Below are 26,964 nucleotides of genomic sequence, written 5' to 3'. Positions count from 1 at the left end.
GGCCCTTTATAACTTAACCTAAGAGAGCAAATAGTCAACTCAAATAGTTATTCTCCATCTTTTCGACCGTATTGTATTTAAGTTGAACTGGTGACTTTTTAGAACATCTTCGTACCAAATTTGTCAATAATAAGTACGTGTTTATCAATAAGCTCTTACTCTATTGGTACAGATCGAAATTGTACCAACAAGGTAAGCTATCACGTTCCTCGCCGATGTTTCGCCAGGACCCGACGATGACTGATTCGCTTCTTCGCTACCAGGAGGTACTTTGGACTAGTGACGGCACCTGTACATCATTTACTTTACTTCATTATTTTACTCATTTCCATAGAAGAACATTGGCTAGTGTTTGTTTATTAAGAAGTGAAGAATCAACATTAAGGCGCCTATTGTGAAGTCAACGGTTCGTTCAGATGAAAATAGCTTAAAAACTGTTGTCAGAAAGAGAAATAAAAACAATATGCACGAGAATAGTGAAAGCGTTATCAATTAATTGTGAAAGCAAATAAAAGTTGTCGACGATTAAATTACCCTCATTACAATTATTCAAATGACAGTTATTTGGTATATTGCCACATAGCTATGCAAGTTTAATAAATGCAATAATTGATTACTGCACTTGTTATTTTATTTCTTTTAAAAGAGGTCGATGACCTTTTAGAGAATTTCGTTGCGCTATAGGGTAGAAGCTATTATTACCGTATGCGGCAAGGAAGGGCCTAGACCCGGGAATGATTTACTTGTTAATTTTGATGGCCATCAGAACCGGTTGTATGGGGTTTACATTTTTAACGGTTTTTTTTAAATTTTTCATTCTTAAATAACTCCGTTATCAGCTGTTGAGGAGGTTGGAAGTGTTGTAGCCAGGGGTCATTAATGTCAGTGAAGTTCCGAGTAATGCAACTGAGTTGTTACACATTACTTACAACGATTGTTATCAGCTGTTGTGGAGGTTGGCTGTGTTGTAGCCAGAGGTCACTGTCAATGAAGTTCCGAGTAATGCAACTCAGTTGTTACACATTACTTACAACGATTGTTATCAGCTGTTGAGGAGGTTGGCTGTGCTGTAGCCAGAGGTCACTGTCAATGAAGTTCCGAGTAATTCAACGGCGTTGCTACACATTACTTACAACGATTGTTATCAGCAGTTGTGGAGGTTGGCTGTGCTGTAGCCAGAGGTCACTGTCAATGAAGTTCCGAGTAATGCAACGGCGTTGCTACACATTACTTACAACGATTGTTATCAGCTGTTGTGGAGGTTGGCTGTGTTGTAGCCAGAGGTCACTGTCAATGAAGTTCCGAGTAATGCAACTCAGTTGTTACACATTACTTACAGCGATGGTTATCAGCTGTTGTGGAGGTTGGCTGTGTTGTAGCCAGAGGTCACTGTCAATGAAGTTCCGAGTAATGCAACTGAGTTGTTACACATTACTTACAACGATTGTTATCAGCTGTTGAGGAGGTTGGCTGTGCTGTAGCCAGAGGTCACTGTCAATGAAGTTCCGAGTAATTCAACGGCGTTGCTACACATTACTTACAACGATTGTTATCAGCTGTTGAGGAGATTGGCAGTGTTGTAGCCAGAGGTCACTGTCAATGAAGTTCCGAGTAATTCAACTGAGTTGTTACACATTACTTACAACGATTGTTATCAGCTGTTGAGGAGGTTGGCTGTGCTGTAGCCAGAGGTCACTGTCAATGAAGTTCCGAGTAATGCAACTGAGTTGTTACACATTACTTACAACGATTGTTATCAGCTGTTGAGGAGGTTGGCTGTGCTGTAGCCAGAGGTCACTGTCAATGAAGTTCCGAGTAATTCAACGGCGTTGCTACACATTACTTACAACGATTGTTATCAGCTGTTGAGGAGATTGGCAGTGTTGTAGCCAGAGGTCACTGTCAATGAAGTTCCGAGTAATTCAACTGAGTTGTTACACATTACTTACAACGATTGTTATCAGCTGTTGAGGAGGTTGGCTGTGCTGTAGCCAGAGGTCACTGTCATGAAGTTCCGAGTAATTCAACTGAGTTGTTACACATTACTTACAACGATTGTTATCAGCTGTTGAGGAGGTTGGCTGTGCTGTAGCCAGAGGTCACTGTCAATGAAGTTCCGAGTAATTCAAACGGCGTTGCTACACATTACTTACAACGATTGTTATCAGCTGTTGTGGAGGTTGGCAGTGTTGTAGCCAGAGGTCACTGTCAATGATAGTTCCGAGTAATTCAACTGAGTTGTTACACATTACTTACAACGATTGTTATCAGCTGTTGAGGAGGTTGGCTGTGCTGTAGCCAGAGGTCACTGTCAATGAAGTTCCGAGTAATTCAACGGCGTTGCTACACATTACTTACTACGATTGTTATCAGCTGTTGAGGAGATTGGCAGTGTTGTAGCCAGAGGTCACTGTCAATGAAGTTCCGAGTAATTCAACGGCGTTGCTACACATTACTTACAACGATTGTTATCAGCTGTTGAGGAGATTGGCAGTGTTGTAGCCAGAGGTCACTGTCAATGAAGTTCCGAGTAATTCAACGGCGTTGCTACACATTACTTACAACGATTGTTATCAGCTGTTGAGGAGGTTGGCTGTGTTGTAGCCAGAGGTCACTGTCAATGAAGTTCCGAGTAATGCAACGGCGTTGCTACACATTACTTACAACGATTGTTATCAGCTGTTGAGGAGGTTGGCTGTGTTGTAGCCAGAGGTCATTGCCATCGTCCGCAACTCGGGTGTCGCAGAGTGGTCACGCGTCAACAGTCACTATAGCGGATCTCATCACCATGACAACCCAGCCATGTAGCTCAAATATCCCAACTATAGGATATTGGCAGTTACATTTACGTTTGCACAGTTTTCAATTTTCGATCGTCTAGATATTTTGTGATTTATTAACACCTCTGCATTCTTAAAGCTTTTTCCAGGGGAACGGTAAAAATACTGGTTTGATACCAACACTGATATTTTATTTAGATATCATAATTAATTAGCAGACCGATAGCGAATGGCACCTGTGGTCAGAATCACTTAGAATCGAACCAGCGTCCTTTATATTTGATGGGAGAATCTTAACCAGTCGGCTACTCATACTATATCAGATAAATATCAGATTATATTTAATGAATTCTTATTTATTTAGGATAAATATATAATGCTTAATAAATATAATAGTTTTTTCATATAATAAGGACGCTTTCTAACGAGGATCGCTCTAATAAATTATTACGAAATATCAGGTGAAAGATAATTTGAAAGTGTCTTTATGTATAAAGAAAACAATCTCGTTATTTATTTGGTTAAACATCCCATAAAGAGATTACGGGTAGAGACATACTCGTAATTTGTGCTTTTTAAAACGAAAACACAACACTATAGGAAGGTAGTGGATGTGTTAACTTCGTGTACCCGGTAGGCTACCTTAATAAATACTTCTTTCTCTTATACTTTCAAAGTTTTAAACCAGATAAGATTAAAAGAAATCATTTGCCTTAAAATATAAATATTATGCTTGCTAATTTCTCTTCAAGTTTAATTAATTTAAATATATAGTCCAAAATTAAAACAATTGACGAGGAAACCCTAAATTAGGGCCTAGATGTTAGTTTTTAGTTTCAAAATAAGTTTTCAGTCCATCTATTTTCAGTTAGTTATGTACATATACATATATATATGTATGTAATATATATAAATACAAAATAATATAAATGTTAATACAAATATATACAGTATATATATAAAACTACATTGTTAGAAGTAATATTGTCAATTTTAGTTTGCAAGTTTTATTAAAAAATATATAATGTAAACATAAACTTCCTACCGTCATTAAATAGGTTAGTAATAAATGTCCTAAACGACATGGAGATACAAAAGTAATATTACAGAGACAGCAATATTCGGAAAGAGAACGACATAAATAGACCTAGTAGGTTATGATATGAGAGGAAGGAAGGTTAGGCGGCGCATAACATAACCCACTTCTGGTTCTTTATGGTTTCAGATTGTGTCTAGTTGGATACAAAGTTACATACAATAGATGCTTTTTATTAAAAACTCCGTCCGAAATTTTTAATAATTTAAGGGTTATTTTGAGTTATTTGTTATCGTGATGGGACAATTGTAAACCATAGTTTTTATAAAAATATTATTCTTACGGATAAATAATTATTTAAACTAGGTAGCTCCTTCCAATCGTAGTAATACGTTCGATTATTGTTTAGAAATGCCAAATTATGAAATCATTAAAATGTAGCATGTTTTTATATATTGCCAAACCGTGATTCTGATTGCCATGGAACTTTGACGAATTATTAATTGTTTAATACATTCCTGGAGAATTTCACTGTCATTGACAGTACTATCCGTTTTGGATATGGGTTTTTGGGGCTTTCAGCGAATCTCCCTATAGGGAAGTACTGTAGCTATTACCATAGGTGGCACGGTAAGACCTAGACCCGGGCAGATTTACTTATTTTATGTCCCCAGAGGCTAACAACACAATTTTTTTAAATTATATATATGTATATATGTATGTATATATATATATAGTTATATATGTGTCCGTAAAGGCCATAGCTCGAGTAATTTTTGTCCGATTTTGATGAAATTTGGTTTATAAAGTGTAAGGCGGGATAAACCAGAATGAGTTCACGAACCGGGCATAATCGGACCATGGGAATGGGTTTTACGGGAGGTTTTATGGGTAAAAATTGGGGTTTCTTTTTTTTGACCCTCAAAACACAAAATTTCCCACTTTCTCTCTAGACCTTTTTAAAGAGCTAAAAAAAAACAAATAATTTTGTATACCAAAGTTTTTTGTCTGGTTATTGGTAACGGAGAAAATTTAAAAAATCTTAAATTTTAATTTCCCGTGTTATTCTTATGGAGAAAATGACAACTGTTGTAAGTTTGTCTGTTTATGGATATATTTTAATTACATAATATGGATATAAACAACAATATTTTAACAGATAAACAAATGGTATACTACTGAAAATGTCTTGTAAAAACACTTTTAAAAAATGCCTTGAGGTACAATGGATTGGGAGGTGGTAAGCTGCTCCCCCGTGCCTGGGACGCCAGCGAGTGCGTCGTGCAAATTGCTTGTCTTGACTGTACTCTTCCATTCCTTACCATTTCCTAATCCCTTCCTTGCGGGTGTAAGTAAACTGTTCTCCCTTGGCTATTGCATACATTTGATATACGTTCACTAAACTATTGAGTTACAGACTAGTTAGAGTTCAATTGTGTAATAGAATGTAAGTAATAAGTTGAGGTAACAAATAAATTACAGCAACCCATTCTAGTTTACAAGCACTATGCTACAATGATTGTCGTACCACTACGCAAATAGTGCGTTATCAAATTTGGTTTTTGAGCCATGCCACACCGAAAGTACCATGCCCTCGGCGGGAGTTTTGGGATGATTTTTATCACAATTTGTTTTACATAATAATTACATCTTACCTAGGACATGTAAAGTTTCTGTAGCAAACTGTTTTTAGAAGTAATTTAATTTTTTTAATAGGGTTGAGACTAAACTATCCACTTTCACTTTTGTTTTCAACGTTATTTTTCGGTACACTACAAAGACTAATTAAGTTATTTTTAAGAGTTGTTAGCCTCCGGATTACGTTTGAATATTTAAACCATTATAAATAATTAAGTTACTTTTTAAATAAAAACATTCATTGGAATACTGAATTTCTTTAATCCAGTTACGAAAACTTCAAAACTAATGAAATTTTTACCTAGGCTTTATATAACGAGTCCAAATTTACATTGATTGTACAGTTTTGGTTGTTGCAAATTGAAACTGTTTATCAAACAATTACAAATAATGTTTGTTTGTTTACGTCGACAACATAAAAAATATGATAGCAAACATTAAATTTGCACCGTAAACATTCTTTTCGCACGGAAAAAAATCATGCATATTTCCGGTGATAACATAATACGAAAACAATTGATTTTGTGTGGTATGTCTGAGGTAAAACGTCCGTGCGCGGTACTCCCGCGGAAACAACTTATATACTAGAGCACAATCTACAGCATAATCATGACCCCGACGAAAGCAAATATTCAGTCCAAGCAATATCAAATAGCTGCAAAAGAAAAGCAACAGAACAGTTGTTTGAGAAACCCCGAGAAAATCATTAAATTGGAATTAGAATTAAGTAGTGGAAAGGAAACAGTCAACGAAAAAGATATCTCGAAGGTCAGGAAGAATATTTACAATGCGAGAAGAAATCTTTGCCTCCTCTACCTAAAACTTTACTTCAACTCAACTGGCGCTGGATAGTATGAACATTGAAACCGGCCGGGGAGAGAACTTTCTATTAGACAACGATAAGTAAAATAAAATTGTGTTATTGGGAACAGAGAGAAATATAGAAATGCTAAAAGACAGTGACTTTTGCTAATGGATGGAACCTTCGACTATTGCTGTGACAATTTCAAGCAGATGTTTACAATTTTTGCAGCTAAGAATGGACACTACATCCCACTTCTGTTTACCCCTACTTCCTGATAAGAAGGAAACAACATATGAAGTTCTTTTTAAGAAGATTCAATCTGCAATGGGTGACCACTGTACTTACCTTTGGTTGCAGATTTCATCTGACCCAGAGTTGGTAACTTGTTTACAAATTTCCATAATGGATCTAAAGTATTATGACCGTACTAACGGTAGTAGGACCGTAGATGCTGTGTTAACAGTTACTGTAAGTACGCGTGTATAACCTTTAATTTTGGTATCCTTAAAGGCAAAGTTATTAATAACATTGATAAACACTATTGATTTGTATACCTACAAGATAAAGAGTTACTATTATGATATACTCGGTATTTTGTTATAGAATATTTATATGTGTTTACCCTTTGTGAGTGAGCTGGTGTCATTCCAAGTATGTTAAGATCAATAGTGTGCAAGACAAGCCACGGAAGAATGGAGGGAAACAGTACAGGAAGAGAAAAACTAAGTAAACCTTGCAAGAGAACGTTATTTGAGTGGTGCGATTTCGCGGAAATACTTCGTTCAAATTGCTAAAAATTTCGCAAATTTGCGATTCGCAAAAAAATGACGGACTTCGTTCATGCTTCGTACATGTGACAAACCTTAATCATTTTCAAGAGTTTATTTTGATGTTTTACCTACAACCGTTTTTTTTTAAATGCCGTTACAGTTCAGTTCTTAAAATTAAAAAGTTTCACATAACAGCATTGTTTACTTACATAACATCATAGTTTTAGTTAACTACACGGGCAATGTATCAGTTTATTTTAGTTAACTACACGGGAACATTACTTGACCAATGAGGGTCAAGAATTAAGAGAAAAATTAAAATTATTTAAAAAAAAGTTAAACAATTATTGTAATGCTTCGAACTTTAACTAACCATCTCTTTACCAATTGAAATGTTAACGATATGTGTATTTAGTGATTGGTACAACGAGTCGTCGCATCTCTGTCAGTGGCATTGAGAGATTATATATAAACGAAAACATAACCTCTTCTGGAAATCGGGTTTAGTGATTATTAGTAATTAAAAACCGGTCGTAGGTAAAGTATTCCAAGAAACTCGAGTAAATAGTATTATTTCTATATTGATACAGTAACTAGTACGTGTTTTTAAAATGAGTTTTTTATTTTTTCATTTAGTATTATTGATTATAAAGAGGGTTTAATTATTTTCAAGGGTTTATTATAATGTTTGCTTGGAAAGTACAGTGTTGATTTTAAATGGAGAATATCGATTTTTCTATATTGTTAACTAGTATATTTTATTTTTTATAATGAACATATTTTTATAGTGAACAATCAAATGTATGCAACAGCCAAGGGAGAACAGTTTACTCACACCCGCAAGGAAGGGATTAAGAGATTAGGTAAGGAATGGAAGAGTACAGTCAAGACAAGCATTTGCACGACGCACTCGCTGGCGTCCCCAGGCACGGGGAGCAGCTTACCTACGCCCAATGGATTAGTACCTACATACCAAATTTCATCAAAATCGGACTATACAGAGTGTCCCGGAACTCTCTACCAATATTTTAGGACATTGCTCCTGGGTAAGAAACATACCTAAATATCATATTTAAATTGTCCGGAAGTCCTTAGTTACTCACACAGCCGCCATTTTGTTTTTTCCAGTTATTAATTTTTTTCTAAAGAATGGTTAAACATACGAAATGGAAAGTTTGCACAAACATTAATGACAACTAGACAAAGCTCCAAAAAAATTATGAAGATTTTTAAATTCATAAAACAAAATGGCGACCATTTAAAATGTTGTTTCTTAAATAGCTCAAAATCCGTTGATTTTATAAAAATTTTAAATGCCGCCATTTTGTTTTATGAATTTGAAAAATCTTCATAATTTTTTTGTAGCTTTGTCTAGTTGTCATTAATGTTTGTGCAAAGTTTCCATTTCTTATGTTTAACCATTCTTTAGAAAAAAATTAATAACAGAAAAAAACAAAATGGCGGCTGTGTGAGTAACTAAGGACTTCCGGACAATTTAAATATGATATTTAGGTATGTTTCTTACCCAGGAGCAATGCCCTAAAATATTAGTAGAGAGTTCCGGGACACCCTGTATATCGGTTAAATATACCTAGTTAAAAGTTGAATGTAACAAATTATTTTATACAGTAAGTAGCCAAAGAATGTACAGCGGAGATGTCAAGTTTTATACTATTCATTGAATTTGTTTGTTTTATCCCGTTTTGGCCGTGTTTTATATGTATACTCCCGGTGTGTAAATGTCCGATAAGCTCCTTAGTTCGAATTTTCGATAGCTCGACAACCCCTAAGTCCACAAAATGCCGAACTATCAAGGTTCTACTGTAAATGTAAAGTATTGTTTAGTCCAAATGAGATATTTTACCCTTTGTATCAAACACACTAGAATGCCTCAGGAATAACAATTTCGATGTAATACGCACCGATCGGATACTTATAAAGATAAAACTATTATGGATGAAAAATGTTAATCTGTATACCATTTCTATATAACATTTTTGACGTATCAGCATATATCAGATTAGTAAGACTCACCTCTTTATGTGGCGGAGCGGGGGTTGGCGCGGCTATAGGGGCAGCAGCGGGGGCCGCAGTACTGTGCAGATCTATGTGTAGATGAGAGGCAGGATGAGGCTTCTTGGGCGGAGACGCGTGGTGCTCGTGGTCGTGGTGATGGTCGTGGTGATGATCGTAAAGATGATCGTGGTGATGATCGTGGTGATGATGGTGATGCGACAGTTCCGATAAGGACGGCTGAATGTGCGTCACGAAGTGCGCCATGGCTGATTAACACACCTGCAAGACACAAAACACTAATTTTATCTATTCAAATTTGGCTTACATTGGTCCTAGCCTTCATTATTGACTATCCGCATGACGGTACAAACGTCTCATATTGAGATAATCAGAATTAAGAGTTGAAAGACTCTTTAGAGTTCAACTTCAATGCTATAAGCAATGTATTCAAGCGGAGATATTTTTGTCTGTTAAGTTACATGCTGGGGCAACTATTTCCATTGTTAAATTCAATAGTGTTTTAAATTCTTTCAGCGCCGGTTGTTATCTGGTTTGCACAGCTTTCTGACTGCTTTATGCACTGAAAGTACAACTCCCATGTGATATGTAGCATAGGCAATGATCAGTTAAACGAATCGTATTTATTTACGTGACGTGGATTTGCTTAGCCATTGTATAGCCTACTCGTCACTGATACAGGTAAGAGGAAGACATTGCAAAATGGGGAAAATATTTAAATACTGTAGTGAAATAAACTATGCATGTTGGCGTCATCCACTTAATGATAATCTACTACCATAATCTATCTTTAATCTTCTTCTACCGTACTCAATAGGCCTACACGGGGGTTTCTCTGTTACATCCCTTTTTCACCCGTCCTACGTTAACGATTTTTCGATTGAGGTATCAAAATTTAAAGCTTATTATCTAACAGAGGGATGAATAGCAGCTACAATGTAAAAAGGTGTTCGGGCTTAACCTACCTAGCGTTTAATTTAAGGATTATTTAAAAAATGCACTGATGCTGACCAATTATCTATTTATAACTAAACTGTTTTAAATATGAATTGTATTTATAGATCCTTCGATCCTTCAGTTGAATGTTTAACCATATCATACATGATATCATTATGAAAATATAGGGACACCACCTAAATAATATGTGTGGAAGAAAGTGTACAATATTGTGACCAAATGATCTGTGTAGCTTTGTTATCTGATCAGTAGTTTCATCTTTCAGGATCATTATATCAAGCCAAATGATCAAGGACAGCTGGGTCCAGTTTCGAACCATCAAAAAGCTACTGAATTCTCTCAGGATCAAACCGGCAACGTAACAAATTTACCACAGTTAGATTTTAAAGTGATTATTTGAATATTCTACCTTTATAGATAACCAGCAGAGTACTTGTCCTTCGTAAGGGGATCGGGTATATTTGTAACGTGCGCTTGGGTCCCTCGTATATATTATTGTTTTCTAAAAGAGTTCCTTTACCACCACACTGGAAAATGTACAAATTTCTCACATTTCAGGCCCTTTTTCAAACAATAATTTTTTATTTCCTCATTTAATTTTGCTTTAAAATTGTATTCAAGTTAAATTTGATTTATTTAATACTAGTGTACATGTTGTTCGAATTCGAGCAATTGCGAAGTATTACAGGCGTTATTTTAATACGAATAACAGTCACTAGTGTACCTGTTGCTCGAATTCGAGCAATTGCGAAGCATTACAGGCGACTTAAAGATTATGGAAATACTCACGATCTACACAACAGTTAGATATAATCAAAATCTTTTGTAAATACCGTATCTTATCTTTTTTCAAAAATCTGATCTTGTTTTTTTAGTGTTTTAGTGTAAAAAAAAAACATTATTTCTATTTCTTCTACTTGGTTGTGTTCTATGACTTTTTCTATGTTTCCATTGTTTGCAAATCGGTTATTTCAATGATTGCTCATGAAATGTAGAACAGTGTCAATTCAGTTTTATTTTTAGCCTATATCAAATTGTCCAGGATTTCTCGCTCTTTTCCATTCTAATAATTACACCAAGTTTTGTCTACAGATGCAATATGCCAACGAATATCACCTACGTGCAATCTCCAAGAAGTGGTAAAAAAGGCAGAAACCAACCCATACAATAGATATAAGTTAACTCCAAAAGAAATAATTTAAGAGTTACTGTGATATTAGGATTTTCCACTGATTTGGTAATAGAACATTATATTGCAAAACATGACATGATGCAGAAGAAAACCCATTTTAAAATCAGAAAAAACCCATTGCAAATACTGTACTTCATTTTGACAAATTCAATAAATCACAATATAAATATTAACAGCTGTTTCATTAAAAAGTAGTGTAGAATTATGCATAATGGTCGTAATGTAAACAAATCTGAAGAGGCAACTTTAAGGCTTCTGGGGCAGAGCCCCAAGGGAATTTACCTCGTTCCTCTTTTGATGGCTCATCTACAGACCAAGACCTTTCTTTAGAGACCCCTACCAAGTTTTTACGCCCAGCCGTTCTCTCAAAATAGCTGTGACAAAGAAAAACAGTTTCAAATTAATATATAGATCATTTCCGATGGCTTTAAAAAAGTTGACTCAAAGACTATGGAAATTCTTACGATGTACTGAACAGTTCGATATAATCAAAATTTCTTGTAAATATCTTTCATTTTTCAAAAGCTGATCTTGTTTTTTTGCGTTTTCTACAAATGTGTTCCACTCATAGCCGCATTAGGTTGTCCATAATAACAAACTCTAAAAAACACATTATTTCTATTTTGTTTACTTGGTGGTGTTCTATGACTTTCCTATGTTTCCATAGTTTGCAAATCAGTTCTTTCAATGATTTATCAAGAAATGCAGCACAGTGTCCAATCTTCTTATCAGAGAAATCTTCAGGCGGCTGTTGGATAGCATACTTAAACCCAACACGTTATGCACGTGATGCTTGCTATATTCGACTATCAACGACAATAGTAATATTTGTATTTCGTTCGCGTCTACCAGTACATTCGTCGGTCTCCTCCTATTGGCCGTCCTGGTTGACGTCTTATAGTTTCCATTAGTCGAACGTTTTTTCTTATGTTTTGATTTCGTGCAAATAAAAACTTGTTAAAAATAGTGAAACATCAATCTTTTCAACTAATCTAATAAATCCTTACTAGTGTACATGTTGCTCGAATTCGAGCAATTGCAAAGTATTACCGGTACAGGAGTTATTTCAAAACGAATAACAGTCATATTTACAATGAGTTTAAAAGAGTCAACTCAAAGATTACCGGTGTGTAACTCAGACCATGTTTATCTTCGTTATTGATAAACCTAAAGCATTCAGGTCGGGTTTCTCCTTCTCAAAAAGCCTCGCTGTACAGGCAACAAAGGTCATTGATAGAGGGCCAATTGAGAACGAAAAGTCGTTTTGGGGTAGTGTTAGGGCGCATTTGTAACCTAATACAGTAGCATAGAATAAATAAACACCATCATTACTTAATATTACTTCATCTATGCTAATAGTTGAGGTTGTCCAGGGTCAGGTACTGACTGTGTGAGTTTAGCCTTTACGCGCCACTGTTCTGTAGCTGCGGTCGTTATCACGATTACGCCTCCGGTCTATGTTTCGTTGTCATCGCGTCATAGGCAATTAAAAGAAAAAAAACCACATATAAACAAATTATAGTTACACAAAACAACGATAAATATCACAGATTTAAGTTACAATCATAACACGATCCGTCCTAGCTACACAAAACAACGATAAATACACAAATTTTAGAGACAACCATACTAACACGATCCGTCTTGGGGGTTATGTTTACACAAACTCAAATAGTAAATAAATGTACTCAATGCGTTTCATTGAATTGAAAATAAATAACAGCAATTAAATTATACAGCTGATCAAAATGTAAACAATTATGTTCTTCATAAGGATAACATGGGATATTTCAAGGCCACTGGGGCAGAGCCCAAGGGACCTTTTCAAAAATGTAAGACCAGTTTGCAAATCTACGCGACACGCTCTTTCCAATGAGACGTCAATGGACAAAATCGGTTAAGAAATGGCGGAGGAGTTCAACCGACAAAGTTTAATGTAGCGTATTAATTATATAGATAGCACATGTCTCTAAACTTAGTATAACCAGCTGTTTCAAATATTAGTGTCAATTTCAAAGTATTCATCTGTTCAAATGTAAACAAACATTTTCTCCCTAAGAATAACATGGGAACTTTGAAGGTGACTGGGACAGATCCCTGATGGAATTCCAAAGTTTTTTTGTTTGATGGCAAAACTACATGCTAAGAACTTCCTAACGACACCTTGGGCATGGTGATCGGTAGCACCAACGCTCCAAAACAATTATGATAAAAATATGCCTAGCGTATTAAATATACGCTAGGCATAATATTATAGCATAATATATTTAGTCATCACAGAAGACTAGCTGTGCCCGTTCTCCGCACGGGGATCTTATAGTATTCAGTTGAACATTCTTATATAAAGAACAGCAGTTGCAGTTGGTTTGCATATTTTCAGATATGCTGGCCAAACTATTATACATAACTTCATTTTATGTTGTTTGCTGTTTTTCCGGATTGGTATGACAATCAATAAAAGGTTAAATTACCTGTGTCCGCCGGTCGATCCTAATGTATCCTATTACAGGAGATGCATTTCGGCGAAATTAAATCGCCATCATCAGTCCTAATATAAGGTCTTGAGCCATTAGGTGCGTCTTGGAGTTTTTGAAACACATACACGAACTGTACACTTATACACATGACGAATAAAACCTGAATACACGGTAGGCCTACTTTTATTTTTACTATGGACATGTAGACGCACGTCGGTCGTGAGCCGAGTCTCGACTGAAAACGCTCATTTAAAACATTTAAGTTTCCCAGCCATATACAACACTGATTCAAGGTCTTTTTCCCGGTTATCAAAACTCAAGAACAATTTTATACACAAAGAATCTCAATTTTTATTTACGGTTACCCTAAATCTGTTATGTAAGGAAAAACGTTTTTAATCCTACTTAGTTTGGATTTGCTTTCAAAACGTGATCGGAATTGGTTGCGGTATTTGTAAACGACATCCAATGTAAACATATCAGTGACAGCTAGAAGAAATAACCTTGATTCGAACAGCTGTTCGTTATTTCATAGATGAATATGTGATAAACATTGGGAGAAAACTTTACAAAAAATCGCACAAAATTGGGTTTTTAAACGTCCGTAATTTTATTTACAAAGTAGTGACGCCATATTTTAATGTCTAAAGACAATCTCGCCAATCCAGTGTTACATTAAAATGATTTGAAACTTGATAGGTACTCTCGTTTTTCAGGAGAAGCCTGCGTAAAATGGATCTTGGGCCGTGACAGACAGGAAAACAGACAGACAGACAGACAGAAATTTATATGAGACTTGTTTCGGTTTCTTTAATGTAAAAATGTAAAAAAAACCTAAAAGTTTATGATTCTGAGCTATGTACAGACAAAACTCTAATTTTATTTATATATATATCTAATTAGTCGATTTAATATTATCATGCATTAAATTAATCATAACATTCATTTAAGTTAACTTCATAAGTCGCTTGCAGTCATTTGGTTTTCTTTATCTATAACGGCAATCATACTTCGTATCCAAACACTTCGGGTGGTCCAACAGTGAATAAATATGGTACGTCTGCAAGAATAGCACAAAATATTTGCTTTTTTCGTATCTGAAATATGTTTTTAATTTACTAGTAAAACCAAAAAAAGTATACTACACCAACAAAGACATATTACGTTATGAAGTATTTTTGACAGTTTAAATGAGGGACTGCGTTGAAATGCCAGAAGCAGGGGAGATTAACACATTACTAGTTTTGTACGATCATACAAGTAAATCGTTAGATAAGGTTAGTGTTGTTATTTCATCCCCAGCTAGAGTCTAAGTAAGGCTTGTTGACCAACGTGTTCACGCGCAGAACCCCCCTCGTCATTGGGTTTCCCCAGTTTCCCCCTTTCACATAAATATCCATTTTCAACTCGCAGTTTTCCCCGTCTGACCCTTCCCACTCGCCATCTTTCCAGTCCTTTCTTCCTGAAACCTAGACAAACTCGTTAACTTACTGTAGAGTAAAAATTAACTTACCACGTAGACATTTGTTGACATAAAATATGCAAAATGACTTGTATGGATATGTATGCTAACAATATAATATTTAGAATGTTTTAATAGTAGTTTACACGCTCGTAAACTATAGTGTAAACGCCACGAGTAACAGAGGTTATATTTTCGTTTATAACCTCTCATTGCCTCTGACAGTGATGCGACGATTCATTGTACCAACCACTAATTTGCACCACTCTTTACAATGAAATTAGTTGAAGTTCGAAACATTACAATTTTACTTCTTTTCACTCAATTCTTGAATCTCATTGGTCCGTTACTCGAGTTTTTTTTAAGTAAAACAATGATGTTTAGTGAATCATTTCAATTCTAAGAACTGAAACGGCTAGTTTAAAAATGGTCATAGGTAAAACTACCAAAAGGTGGAGTTGTCACAAAAATGTACACCGTTTTTTTTTTTTTTTTTTTTTTAGTTTAATATATGTCATAGTCTCACTTCATACATATGACCGTCGATGGAAACAGGTTACATTTATCATTTTGCGCCCTGATTCTCAACGTCGCTCGATAAAGGCTCTCATCGGAGGATAAAATATGGATCGTGCTGCTGGATGGCTCGTCGCTCCCTTGCATTGTAACGGGACGTTAACCATCTCGTAACAGAATGAAATGAAATACTAATGCTGTATACTCCATCATGCACTAATACAATACTATCTGCATAAACCAAACTTGAGTAATGTTGATTTGCAAACATTTCCTTTACTTTGGATTTTATGCAGACGTCTGCCTAACATATTTCAGAGATTCTAAAAAACAAACAGCCTTCGACAGTAAAAAAAAACATAGCTTTAACACAAATATATTAATAATAACTTTAACAAAACCATCAAATATAATATTTTATGGTATATTTTGACGAATGAAGTATTTAGTGAGAGAATAATCATTTTTTTAATTAACTGGAAATTCTTCCAAAAGAAAATAAGACATCGGTTGATCATATACGTTGCATTAAGGGGAGATAATATAATAATCAAGCTTGCCAATCACTTAGATTTCTATAAATCAGGCCTGGTTAGTGGTGCAAACCTGCCTATACATGAGAGAGTAACATAATAATGTCAAACAGTTTTCAATCTTATTTATGAGTGTCTTTTAAACCGGGTTTTATCATAAAAGATTTTACATTCATCATTTGCAAATAGTAAAAATCCTAAAGTTTGTTGTGTTTTATACGATGAAAAGACAATGGGATTCCTGGCAGCCATCAGAACCATCATTAGTCAATAACTCCTCCTGGGAAGATAAACAAGTAATTAATTAGCTGAGCAGAACTCCGCCCCATGAAATGACAAACTCTGATTAAGCTCTAGCTATTTGTTAAGTTATTGAAACCGTAATCTAAAATTATCCAGGATGATTGCATTCTTCATTCGTATCTCAATGTGCGTTCGTGCAAAACGTTTTTAAGTTTATCATTGTTATTACGAAACGTTAGCTCGTGTAACTCAAATTCTACTGTAGTTAGTTGTCCCAGGCATACAGTGGCAGTGTCTGTAAAAGTGTTGAATAGAAACGTTCATCAAAATATGTAACTGTATTCGTCATTGTTGATTTAATAATTTTAATGTAGCCCGTCATTTTAATGTAATCGTGCAACTAGTCTGTACGATTAAATACTGTTCGTCGGTAAAACGTCTGCGACTTCACTTACGACAGTTTATCATACGAGTACCTATTTACATTATCTGTACATAGTAAATAGTACCCCCGCTGCAGCAAACCTGCCGACTTAGCGAATTTCCATTTAACTGGATTTATTTTTAACCGATTTCCCCACTACCAACAAAAGGAGGAGGTTCTCAATTTGTTTGTGGCGATGTTTTTTTTTCTATGTATGTTCACCAATTTCTCTGTGATTCTTTTACCGATCAGTGTGGTTCCACCACCAAAATAACCAGGAGAGTTTCTATTTGGTACCATATATATATTATGTTTAAGTATAATATTTGTTTCGGTGAAAAATTCTGAAAACCTAAAATATTCAACATTTATTTTGTTTACATTTGTGCAGAGAAGGCAATAAATAATAATAACATTCCTACAGCTGTTAGTTGAAACCATTTAAATGAAGCTACAGACAATTTTTCATGAAACAGTTGCTTCATATTGATCAATAAACTATTTCTTGCCATGGAGCCTAAAAGAATTACATAGAGAAAAATACATTTTGTTTTGGTTACCATAAAAAATGTATTTTAACGTTTGACCTGATCTGGGTATACAGTAATTCTGTTTTTAGTATTGAATATTCTGACTTACAAAAACATATATGTTTCAGTGAATAGCTGTATGATATTGACAAATAAAGGTGTATTGTGAAAACCAAAGCATTCGTAAAACAGGTCTAAATATAAATTAAATGCAATTATTCCTTACACGACCTAAGAAGTTTGCATAATCGTCAATTGTCTTAAAAGTGTGTTTTAATTACTAAACATGCATTTGCAGATGTGGAATGTTTATTGATATTCTCTACCCAGTTACTATATCATATCAATACTATTATGCCTGCTTCGGAAAGTCCTAGAGGAAAATGGTTTGCAATTTCGACTAGGCTATATCTTGATCAAACAAAACCACCTACATGGCTTGCACCACTTTTAGCTGAACCAATCTTACATATAATATTTTCCAAAGGTACTATACGTGTTAACGACCAATTTTCCACTTTTGAGAGATTTTTTAGTGCTGGTACTGAGGAATAACTTTCATATTGTTCGAAAAGGCTTGAGACGTTACTGTATTTCTTTTTATAATGTAGAAGTACACCGATTGCAGGAAACGATGATGTCTGACATTTCAATGTATCTAGAAAAGACAATTAGTTTTTCACTAGGCCTAATGTAATGGACAACTCTTTCTTTCTTAAGGAATATCTAAAAATGTTTATTTTTATACACATTGATTATGTAACCTGAACAGGTGACTCAAGCAGTTTTAAAATAATGATTGTTCTGTGGAACTTTTGATTGTTTCAAACAGTTTTGCTTATGAAAAAACCTCAGGTAATTAATATATAAAAAATTATACAGTCACTAAAAATCATGAAATAATTTATTTTTGTAAAAAATACAACCGACTTCAAACGCTCTAAAAAGAATGAAATAATTTCAATAAAGTAAACTTTTGTATTAGGCAAGCTCACGTATTTCAAGTCGGTGCGGCTCAAACTGCAAATATGATTTAAATTAAATATTGTATGTGTATTTTGAAAATCAATAAATTGTAGCTGGATAACATAAATATATAAAAAACATACTGAACTGTTTTGTTTATATATTAAAGGAAATATTTTCTTGTATTTTAAGTTTACTTCAGAATAAATGCATTATGAAAATAACACACACAAATGTTCTATATGAATAGGAAAATAATTTAGTTTGATATTATGATAGGGAAAAGAAGCTAGTTTAGTATTAAAACGTTACTTTTCCAAGTTAGAAAAATTTAAATGCGTTATAATCTTTTTAAAGATACTCGTTAATACCACTATAATGCCGATCTCTGATTACGGTAATAAAATAACACTTAACGCATAACTATGAAAAGACATGCAGATTAACACCTTTAGTTATAGATAGTCACCTGCAATATGGACACCCTCTTTCAATTTTGTATCAAAAATCATCATAGAGCCGCGCCGACTTAAAATACGTGAGCTTGCCTAATACAAAAGTTTACTTTATTGAAATTATTTCATTCTTTTTAGAGCGTTAGAAGTCGGTTGTATTTTTTACAAAAATAAATTATTAATTATTAATCTATTAAATTAACATTTTTATGTTTAACGAGTACCTAGGTTAGCTGCTACAAGGAAGCTATAAAAATGTGTTTTTTTATTAAAATATCAATAGTATGAAATAAATGAAAACGCCAAGTTTGATCAAAATTTATCCATAAACAAGCCAACTACAACATATAATAATATTCTCCATAAGAATAACATAAGAATTTTAAATTAAATTTTTTTAAAATTTTCTCCGTAATTCATTACAAAAACACTTTGATATACTAAATTATTTGTTTTTTTTAAGCTCTACAAAAAGGTCTGGAGAAAAATTTATAAATTTTGTGTTTTTAAGGGTAAAAAATGAGAAAATCCCATTTTTACCCCAAAAAACCCCCCTGTCCCATGGTCCGATCATGCTGGTTCGCGAACTCATTCAAGTTTATCCCGCCTTACACCTTCAAACCAAATTTGATCAAAATTGGACAACAATCACTCAAGTTATTGTGCGGATGGACACGTATATATATATACATCTTTTTATATATACATCTTATGCGTCTTTTTATATATACATATACATATATAAAAATTTGAACGAATGGTGTTTTTGGCCTCTGGGGACATAAAAAAATGAAAAAGTAAATCGGTCCCGGGCCTAGGTCTTACCATGAGACCTACGGTAATAGCTACTTCCCTATTAGTCCAGGACCTGACTAGGGTTCTGTGTGCATGTCGTGTATAGAGAATTTTGCTTTTGCATTTCAATATAGGTGTCTTAGGAAGTGTTTTCCACTCGGGTGTCAAGTTCGCACCTGGTACGTTTTCGAGCTATGACGTCATCAAAATGGCGGCCATCGTTTTTTTTAAATCGTGTATTTCGCAAACTATTTGTTGGATCGGAATGAACTTTTTTTTGTTCGAAAGATAATTTTAAATGCTACCTGGTTTAAATTTACACATTTGTTGTATGTTTAGTACAATCTTCGTAATTTTGCAAAAACCTGTATTTTTAAATATTTTTGTGTTATTTTTGTTTGTAACGTTTTATTGATACAATTTATCAAAAACCACCAATGAAAAAAGTTGTAGAACGTTAAAAAATCTTTACAAAAATACCAAATTCGATATGTTTTACTCAAAAGATTACGTCAAGAAACTAGATAAATCTCATAAAAACACCAATTTTTGCGCAAAAAGGCCTATTAGTCCGGCATCTAGGGCAGTTCGCAAGTCTTATAAAGACAGTTTTACCATTCAATGTTGATGTATGTGTCTAAATAAGTGTTTTCAACTCGGGTGTCACGTCTGCACCCACTGCAGTTTCCGGTTATGACGTCATTAAAATGGCGGAAAGGGCTATATTAAAAATAACTATATTTTACATACCATGTATCGGATCGGAATGAACTTTTGTTTGTTTGAAAGATAAGTTTACATGCTATCTTTCTTACATTTACACTTTTGATGTATGTTTAGTAAATTTTTCGTAATTTTGCAAAAACCTATATTTTTAAACATTTTTGTGTTATTTTTGTCGATAACGTTTTATTGATACAATATATCAGAAATAACTTAAAGACAAAGTTGTAGCACGTTAAACGAGCTTTACAAAAATACCAAATTCGATATGCTTTACTCAAAGGATCACGTCAAGAAACTAGAAAAATCGTACAAAACAACCTAATTCGGCGCAAAAACCCATATAAATCCGACATCGATGGCTGTGTTCGAGTCATATATAGACAGTTTTACCATTCAATGTTGATGTATGTGTCTAAAGAAGTGTTTTTAACTCGGGTGTCACGTCTGGACCCACTGCAGTTTTCGGTTATGATGTCTTTAAAATTGCTACATCTTAAGATTTCACCAACTATTTTACTTAAAATAAGACCATTACCTTTTTTTATGCAAATAAAAGCACAACAAATCAATGTAATTAGTCCATAAGAATGTTTCCACTATATAAATACCCCCGGTGCAGCAATCCTGTCGACTAAGCGAATTTCCATTTGCCAGGATTGATTTTCAATTAATCTATTAAATTAACATTGTTTAAGAATACATAGGTTTGCTGCTTAAGGGAAACTAATAAAGTGGATGTTTTATTAAAATATTAATAGCTTAGTACTGCATAAATAAATCTGCCAAGTTTGATCAAAATATATCCATAAACAAGCCAACTACTACAGTTACAATGTTGTCCATAAGAATAACATTGGAGTTTTAAATGAAAAATGTTTTTATTTTCTCAGTAACCAACAACCGTTCAAAAACACTTTTACCGTTCAAAAAACATAGGTACCTACTCTTAATGTTAATGTAATAGATTAATTGAAAATCAATCCAGGCACTTAAAAACACTTCTTTAGACACATACATCAACATTGAATGGTAAAACTGTCTATATACGACTCGTACACAGCCATCGATGTCGGATTTATATGGGTTTTTGCACCGAATTAGGTTGTTTTGTACGATTTTTCTAGTTTCTTGACGTGATCCTTTGAGTAAAGCATATCGAATTTGGTATTTTTGTAAAGCTCGTTTAACTTGCTACAACTTTGTCTTTAAGTTATTTCTGATATATTGTATCAATAAAACGTTATCGACAAAAATAACACAAAAATGTTTAAAAATATAGGTTTTTGCAAAATTACGAAAAATTTACTTAACATACATCAAAAGTGTAAATGTAAGAAGAAAGATAGCATGTAAACTTATCTTTCAAACAAACAAAAGTTCATTCCGATCCGATACATGGTATGTAAAATATAGTTATTTTTAATATAGCCCTTTCCGCCATTTTAATGACGTCATAACCGGAAACTGCAGTGGGTGCAGACGTGACACCCGAGTTGAAAACACTTATTTAGACACATACATCAACATTGAATGGTAAAACTGTCTTTATAAGACTTGCGAACTGCCCTAGATGCCGGACTAATAGGCCTTTTTGCGCAAAAATTGGTGTTTTTATGAGATTTATCTAGTTTCTTGACGTAATCTTTTGAGTAAAACATATCGAATTTGGTATTTTTGTAAAGATTTTTAAACGTTCTACAACTTTTTTCATTGGTGATTTTTGATAAATTGTATCAATAAAACGTTACAAACAAAAATAACACAAAAATATTTAAAAATACAGGTTTTTGCAAAATTACGAAAAATGTACTAAGCGTACAAGAAATTTGTAAATTTAAAACAGGTAGCATTTAAAATTATCTTTCAAACAAAAAAAAGTTCATTCCGATCCGACAAATAGTTTGCGAAATATATGATTTAAAAAAATCAATGGCCGCCATTTTGATGACGTCATAGCTCGAAAACGTACCAGGTGCGAACTTGACACCCGAGTGGAAAACACTTCCTAAGAGACCTATATTGAAATGCAAAAGCAAAATTCTCTATACACGACATGCACACAGAACCCTAGTCAGGTCCTGGACTATATAGAGAATTCGCTAAAAAGATTAGGGGGAATAAGCCGGTCAGAGTTCTGTATGCAATTTATACGTCAGTTATTGCATTACTGGTACACCCAGAACGATCAAATATTTTACTTGCTAATCCGCTCGCTCAATGCACTGAGGACATGCCATATTCCATCGGAGTCGCTGAGTATCATACCAGGATGGTCATGGTACAGAAGAGTGATGTAAGGCAAATACTTGGTTTATTGACGTCCAGTAAAGAAATATCAGTTGATCTTGAGCCTCGCATATCAACTACAAAAACCAGTAATCCAATCCGATCCTGGCCCCGCAGCTCTATGGTCATGCGACTGGTATCACTGTCGATGCAAATCAACAATCTGCCATCCGATACCACTTTCCGATTCCCACTCCTGACTCACAATGTGTCAGGTGGCATTTCCAGCAACTAAAATCTCTTTTAAGTAAAGCGTATTTTTGATACGTTTAAATTTAGAGTGAAGTTTTAAATGAGTTTTATATGACACCTATTTAAATGTTCAATTGGAGTAAACTTCCATTTCATTGGCCATAACAATTTCGTTTATTTCTTCCTTTCACTCCCATCCTCAACATCTGTACAAGTGTGTTTGAGCTATTTATGTTCCATACTGGTTAATATTATTGGTTTGCTAAAAGTCGCACTTTGCCATTGTTTTGTAATCTTGTAAAAGGAACCCGCGGCTGGGGTTTCCAATTGTTATGTTAAGATTGGACATATTTTTACACTAATTGTTCTTGTATTATTGCAGAAATGCATATAGCATTGCTTTATGGGAACAATCATCACTGAACGTGGTTTAGGTTCACGACGTACCGTATTGCTTGGTGTAAAATAATTTACATCTTATGAAACAGAAAAAAATTGAACGGCCGTGAAGGACACATTTTTCTCGGCTAAAAAATGGCCTGGGTAATACTTCCTGTAAACTAGTTCAGGGGCACAGATTAAGTTTTTTTAATCGAATACAAACTCATAAATATTGGGTTTATGGGTATTTTTCAATGCATAGTTTTAAGTACTTTCAAACACGAACAAATCGTGTGTCCAGGGTAATTATCGGCAAAGGTAATAAAAGTTAAACCTTTTATGTCCTGCAATGTTGCTTCCTCGTTTGAGACTCTTAGTTCTTAACTTTAGGAGTTCCAAAAATGTCCATACAAGATTTGTATAGCAGCACCTAGAAGCATTTACTATTGGATCCTGAAGTTGTAGTATTAATAGTCAAAGCTATCAGGATATACAATTTAATTTAACTAGTGTCCCTGTTGCTCGAATTCGATCAATTGCTAAGTATTACAGGCGTTATTTTAAAACGAATTTCAACCAAGTAAGCAAATGTTTGTAGCAAACTTATTGACTGTTTACAATTAACATGCTCTTCTTCTCATTTTTGATTTCTGACAACAGCTGGAGTTTCATAACAATTTTTGTTTCCAATGTTAATCTTATGGAGAAATATAAAACTTTAAAGGGCTCCAGGGCCTCACTCTCTCATTATTTCTCTAAAAAGAACGTTTCTTGCACAACTTCACGTTACGTTCTTTCCAATGACATAAAAAACATGACGATCGGTTCAGTAGTTTCGGAGGAGTCATTGTCACAAAAAATCTGCTTGCGTATTAAACAAAAGACTGTTTAATAATAAGTACTAGTGGTCGTCCTGTGGTCGAAACTCGACCAAAAATAATTAATGTACAGACTTCTCTATTTTCTCCCCACACTGTAAATAAAACATGTGATTGGGATTTCTTCCATTTGTTTTGATTTTCTGTTTACATTTTGTTGTTATTTTGTCACCATCATGGCAACCCAGTTGGTCCATATTAATTTTTTGAAGTTTTCAAATTCGTTTTTTGTGCTTATTTTTTAGCCTATTTTAATTTATAAAGGGATTCTAAACATGTACAGGCAAATATCTTTCTAACAGTATGCGTAGATTTCCCCTGCGATGCACACGAGCTGAGAAAAAAGGTTTTAAAGAATCATGCTTGCCTATTAATATATGGATAGATTTGATATCGATACACCAGTAACATTTAATATTAGTAATATTATTAAGTTTGTTATACCACTAATGGTCTATATTCTATGGTTATACCTAATGGTCTGTTAAATTTCACGAGAGGGTTCCAGACCTATTATCGCCCTGAATATTCACTGTAATGGTTTTATTTTGTATGATTAATCGTGCGATTCTAGGTCAAAATTACTGTTATAATATCAATATCTAACCAAGAGTAAAGTGAAAGAGACATCTCACTATTCTTTAATCTAACCTAAATAAGAAGAAGTGGAAGGAATCTACCTTTAAATAGTTCACTTTACTAGATCGCTTCCGTACTTCAGATAGAAGATAGACGTAAAAATTTAAAATTGAAAGGGGGGCGACATTGTCCAAATAATTTACTATTTAAAACCCCCTTGTGTTTATTCCCTGCTAAATCAAGTGGTAATCAAGGTAGTTTTACTCTAACATGTGGACCGTGTCATCGGCTCCTGGCTTCCTATCAGACGCGACGCATCTGCCGCTACTATCGTCGCTCATCGCCACTACTATCGTCGCTCATCGCCACTACTATCGTCGCTCATCTCCGCCACTATCGTCGCTCATCGCCGCTACTATCGTCGCTCATCGCCGCTACTATCGTCGCTCATCGCCGCTACTATCGTCGCTCATCACCACTACTATCGTCGCTCATCACCACTACTATCGTCGCTCATCGCCACTACTATCGTCGCTCATCGCCGCTACTATCGTCGCTCATCGCCACTACTATCGTCGCTCATCGCCGCTACTATCGTCGCTCATCGCCGCTACTATCGTCGCTCATCACCACTACTATCGTCGCTCATCGCCACTACTATCGTCGCTCATCTCCGCTACTATCGTCGCTCATCGCCACTGCTATCGTCGCTCATCTCCGCTACTATCGTCGCTCATCGCCACTACTATCGTCGCTCATCTCCGCTACTATCGTCGCTCATCACCACTACTATCGTCGCTCATCGCCACTACTATCGTCGCTCATCTCCGCTACTATCGTCGCTCATCGCCACTGCTATCGTCGCTCATCTCCGCTACTATCGTCGCTCATCGCCACTACTATCGTCGCTCATCTCCGCTACTATCGTCGCTCATCGCCACTACTATCGTCGCTCATCACCACTACTATCGTCGTTCATCGCCGCTACTATCGTCGCTCATCGCCACTACTATCGTCGCTCATCGCCACTACTATCGTAGCTCATCGCCACTACTATCGTCGCTCATCTCCGCTACTATCGTCGCTCATCTCCGCTACTATCGTCGCTCATCGCCACTACTATCGTCGGTCATCGCCTATTCTATAATTTTTATTGAAAAATGTATTGTTTTAGGGTATTTACAGTGAAAAGTAAAATCTATATATTAATAGGCAAGCATGTTTCTTTAAAACCTTTTTCTCAGCTCGTATACATCGCAGGAAAAACACGCATAACATTGTTAGAAAGATAGTTTCGTTTAGATGGGCAGAATCCCTTTATAAATTAAAACAGGCTCAAAAATAAGCACAAACATGAATTTAAAATTAAAAAAAAACTTAGCCATTCTGGTGACGAAATAACAACGAAATATAAACCGAAGATGAAAACAAATGGAAGAAATTCCAATCACATGTTTTATTTACAGTGTGGGGTGAAAATAGAAAAAGTCTGTACATTACATATTTTTGGCCGAGTCTTCAACCACTGGACGACCTCTAGTACAGTTAATTACACAAAAGTGACTAAATCTTTTTGTATGGTTTTAATATTTCAATCCAATATAATCAATACTTTGCTTTTGACAATTGATTATCTTGCATGCTATTTGTGTTATATGTATGCGATCGTCTCGCGTCCTGTCGCCAGCTCAACTCACCATCAGCGGCGGTCCTCGGCAGACGATTCTCTATCTTCCTCCATGGACCGTCCCGGGCAATGACGACGTATCGACTGAGGCCGAGGCTCCCCACCCGCTCGGCGCTCACACCCACCCGAGCCTTCCCTCCAAAACCCGGTTAATATCGCGCCAAATCTTATCGATTGTGTGGTGTGCAGTGCGGGGTGCATTGCTCCTGCAATATCATCCGTTTACGTCGAGTACTTTATAGTTTATAAATTGAGAGACACAAACATAATAAATATACCTGTGAGACGGAATCAACATATTAATTAGCATTGAAAAGGCTGGTTTTAAGTATGATCTATTAGGGCCAAGAAAATGAACATTTTAAGTCTCCACTAAGTTCAAGAATCATAGTGGTCTAATATTCTCAATCCTGATAATATTCTTTAAAACAATAAAAATGTAGTCTCTGGTTGTCAGTGCTATTTTTTGTAGAGCGTTGTAACCCACTCTCACAATGAAGTGGCAATAAGGAACCGTAGTCAAAATGATTACTGATTGATCATTGAATTCATCGAGGTTGAATATCAACTCCAGTTTATGTTTTAACATTTACAAATGAGCAGCTTGAATTATATTTGTTTA

General features: G+C 35.0%; 1 protein-coding gene across 1 annotated transcript in view; it reads right to left on the bottom strand.

Moving 5' to 3' along the window:
- The window catches only part of LOC128983230 (ankyrin-3-like), a 217,514-nt gene extending 191,095 nt beyond the window's left edge, over nt 1-26,419 (bottom strand). Inside the window, exons 1-2 of the mRNA XM_054402455.1 lie at nt 26,353-26,419; nt 9,064-9,324 (exon numbers count right to left, since the gene is read on the bottom strand). Of these exons, the coding sequence (XP_054258430.1) occupies nt 9,064-9,309 (246 nt within the window). The 5' untranslated portion in view covers nt 9,310-9,324; nt 26,353-26,419. The remainder of the gene's footprint in view (nt 1-9,063; nt 9,325-26,352) is intronic.
- Nucleotides 26,420-26,964: the final 545 nt, after the last annotated feature.

This window comes from Macrosteles quadrilineatus, unplaced genomic scaffold (assembly GCF_028750875.1).
Source record: "Macrosteles quadrilineatus isolate MER2022 unplaced genomic scaffold, UCM_ALF_1.0 Scaffold_1__1_contigs__length_201487025, whole genome shotgun sequence".
Classification (NCBI taxonomy): domain Eukaryota; kingdom Metazoa; phylum Arthropoda; class Insecta; order Hemiptera; family Cicadellidae; genus Macrosteles; species Macrosteles quadrilineatus.
Note: the sequence above shows the minus strand (reverse complement) of the source record. Positions and strands in the feature narration are given on the sequence as shown.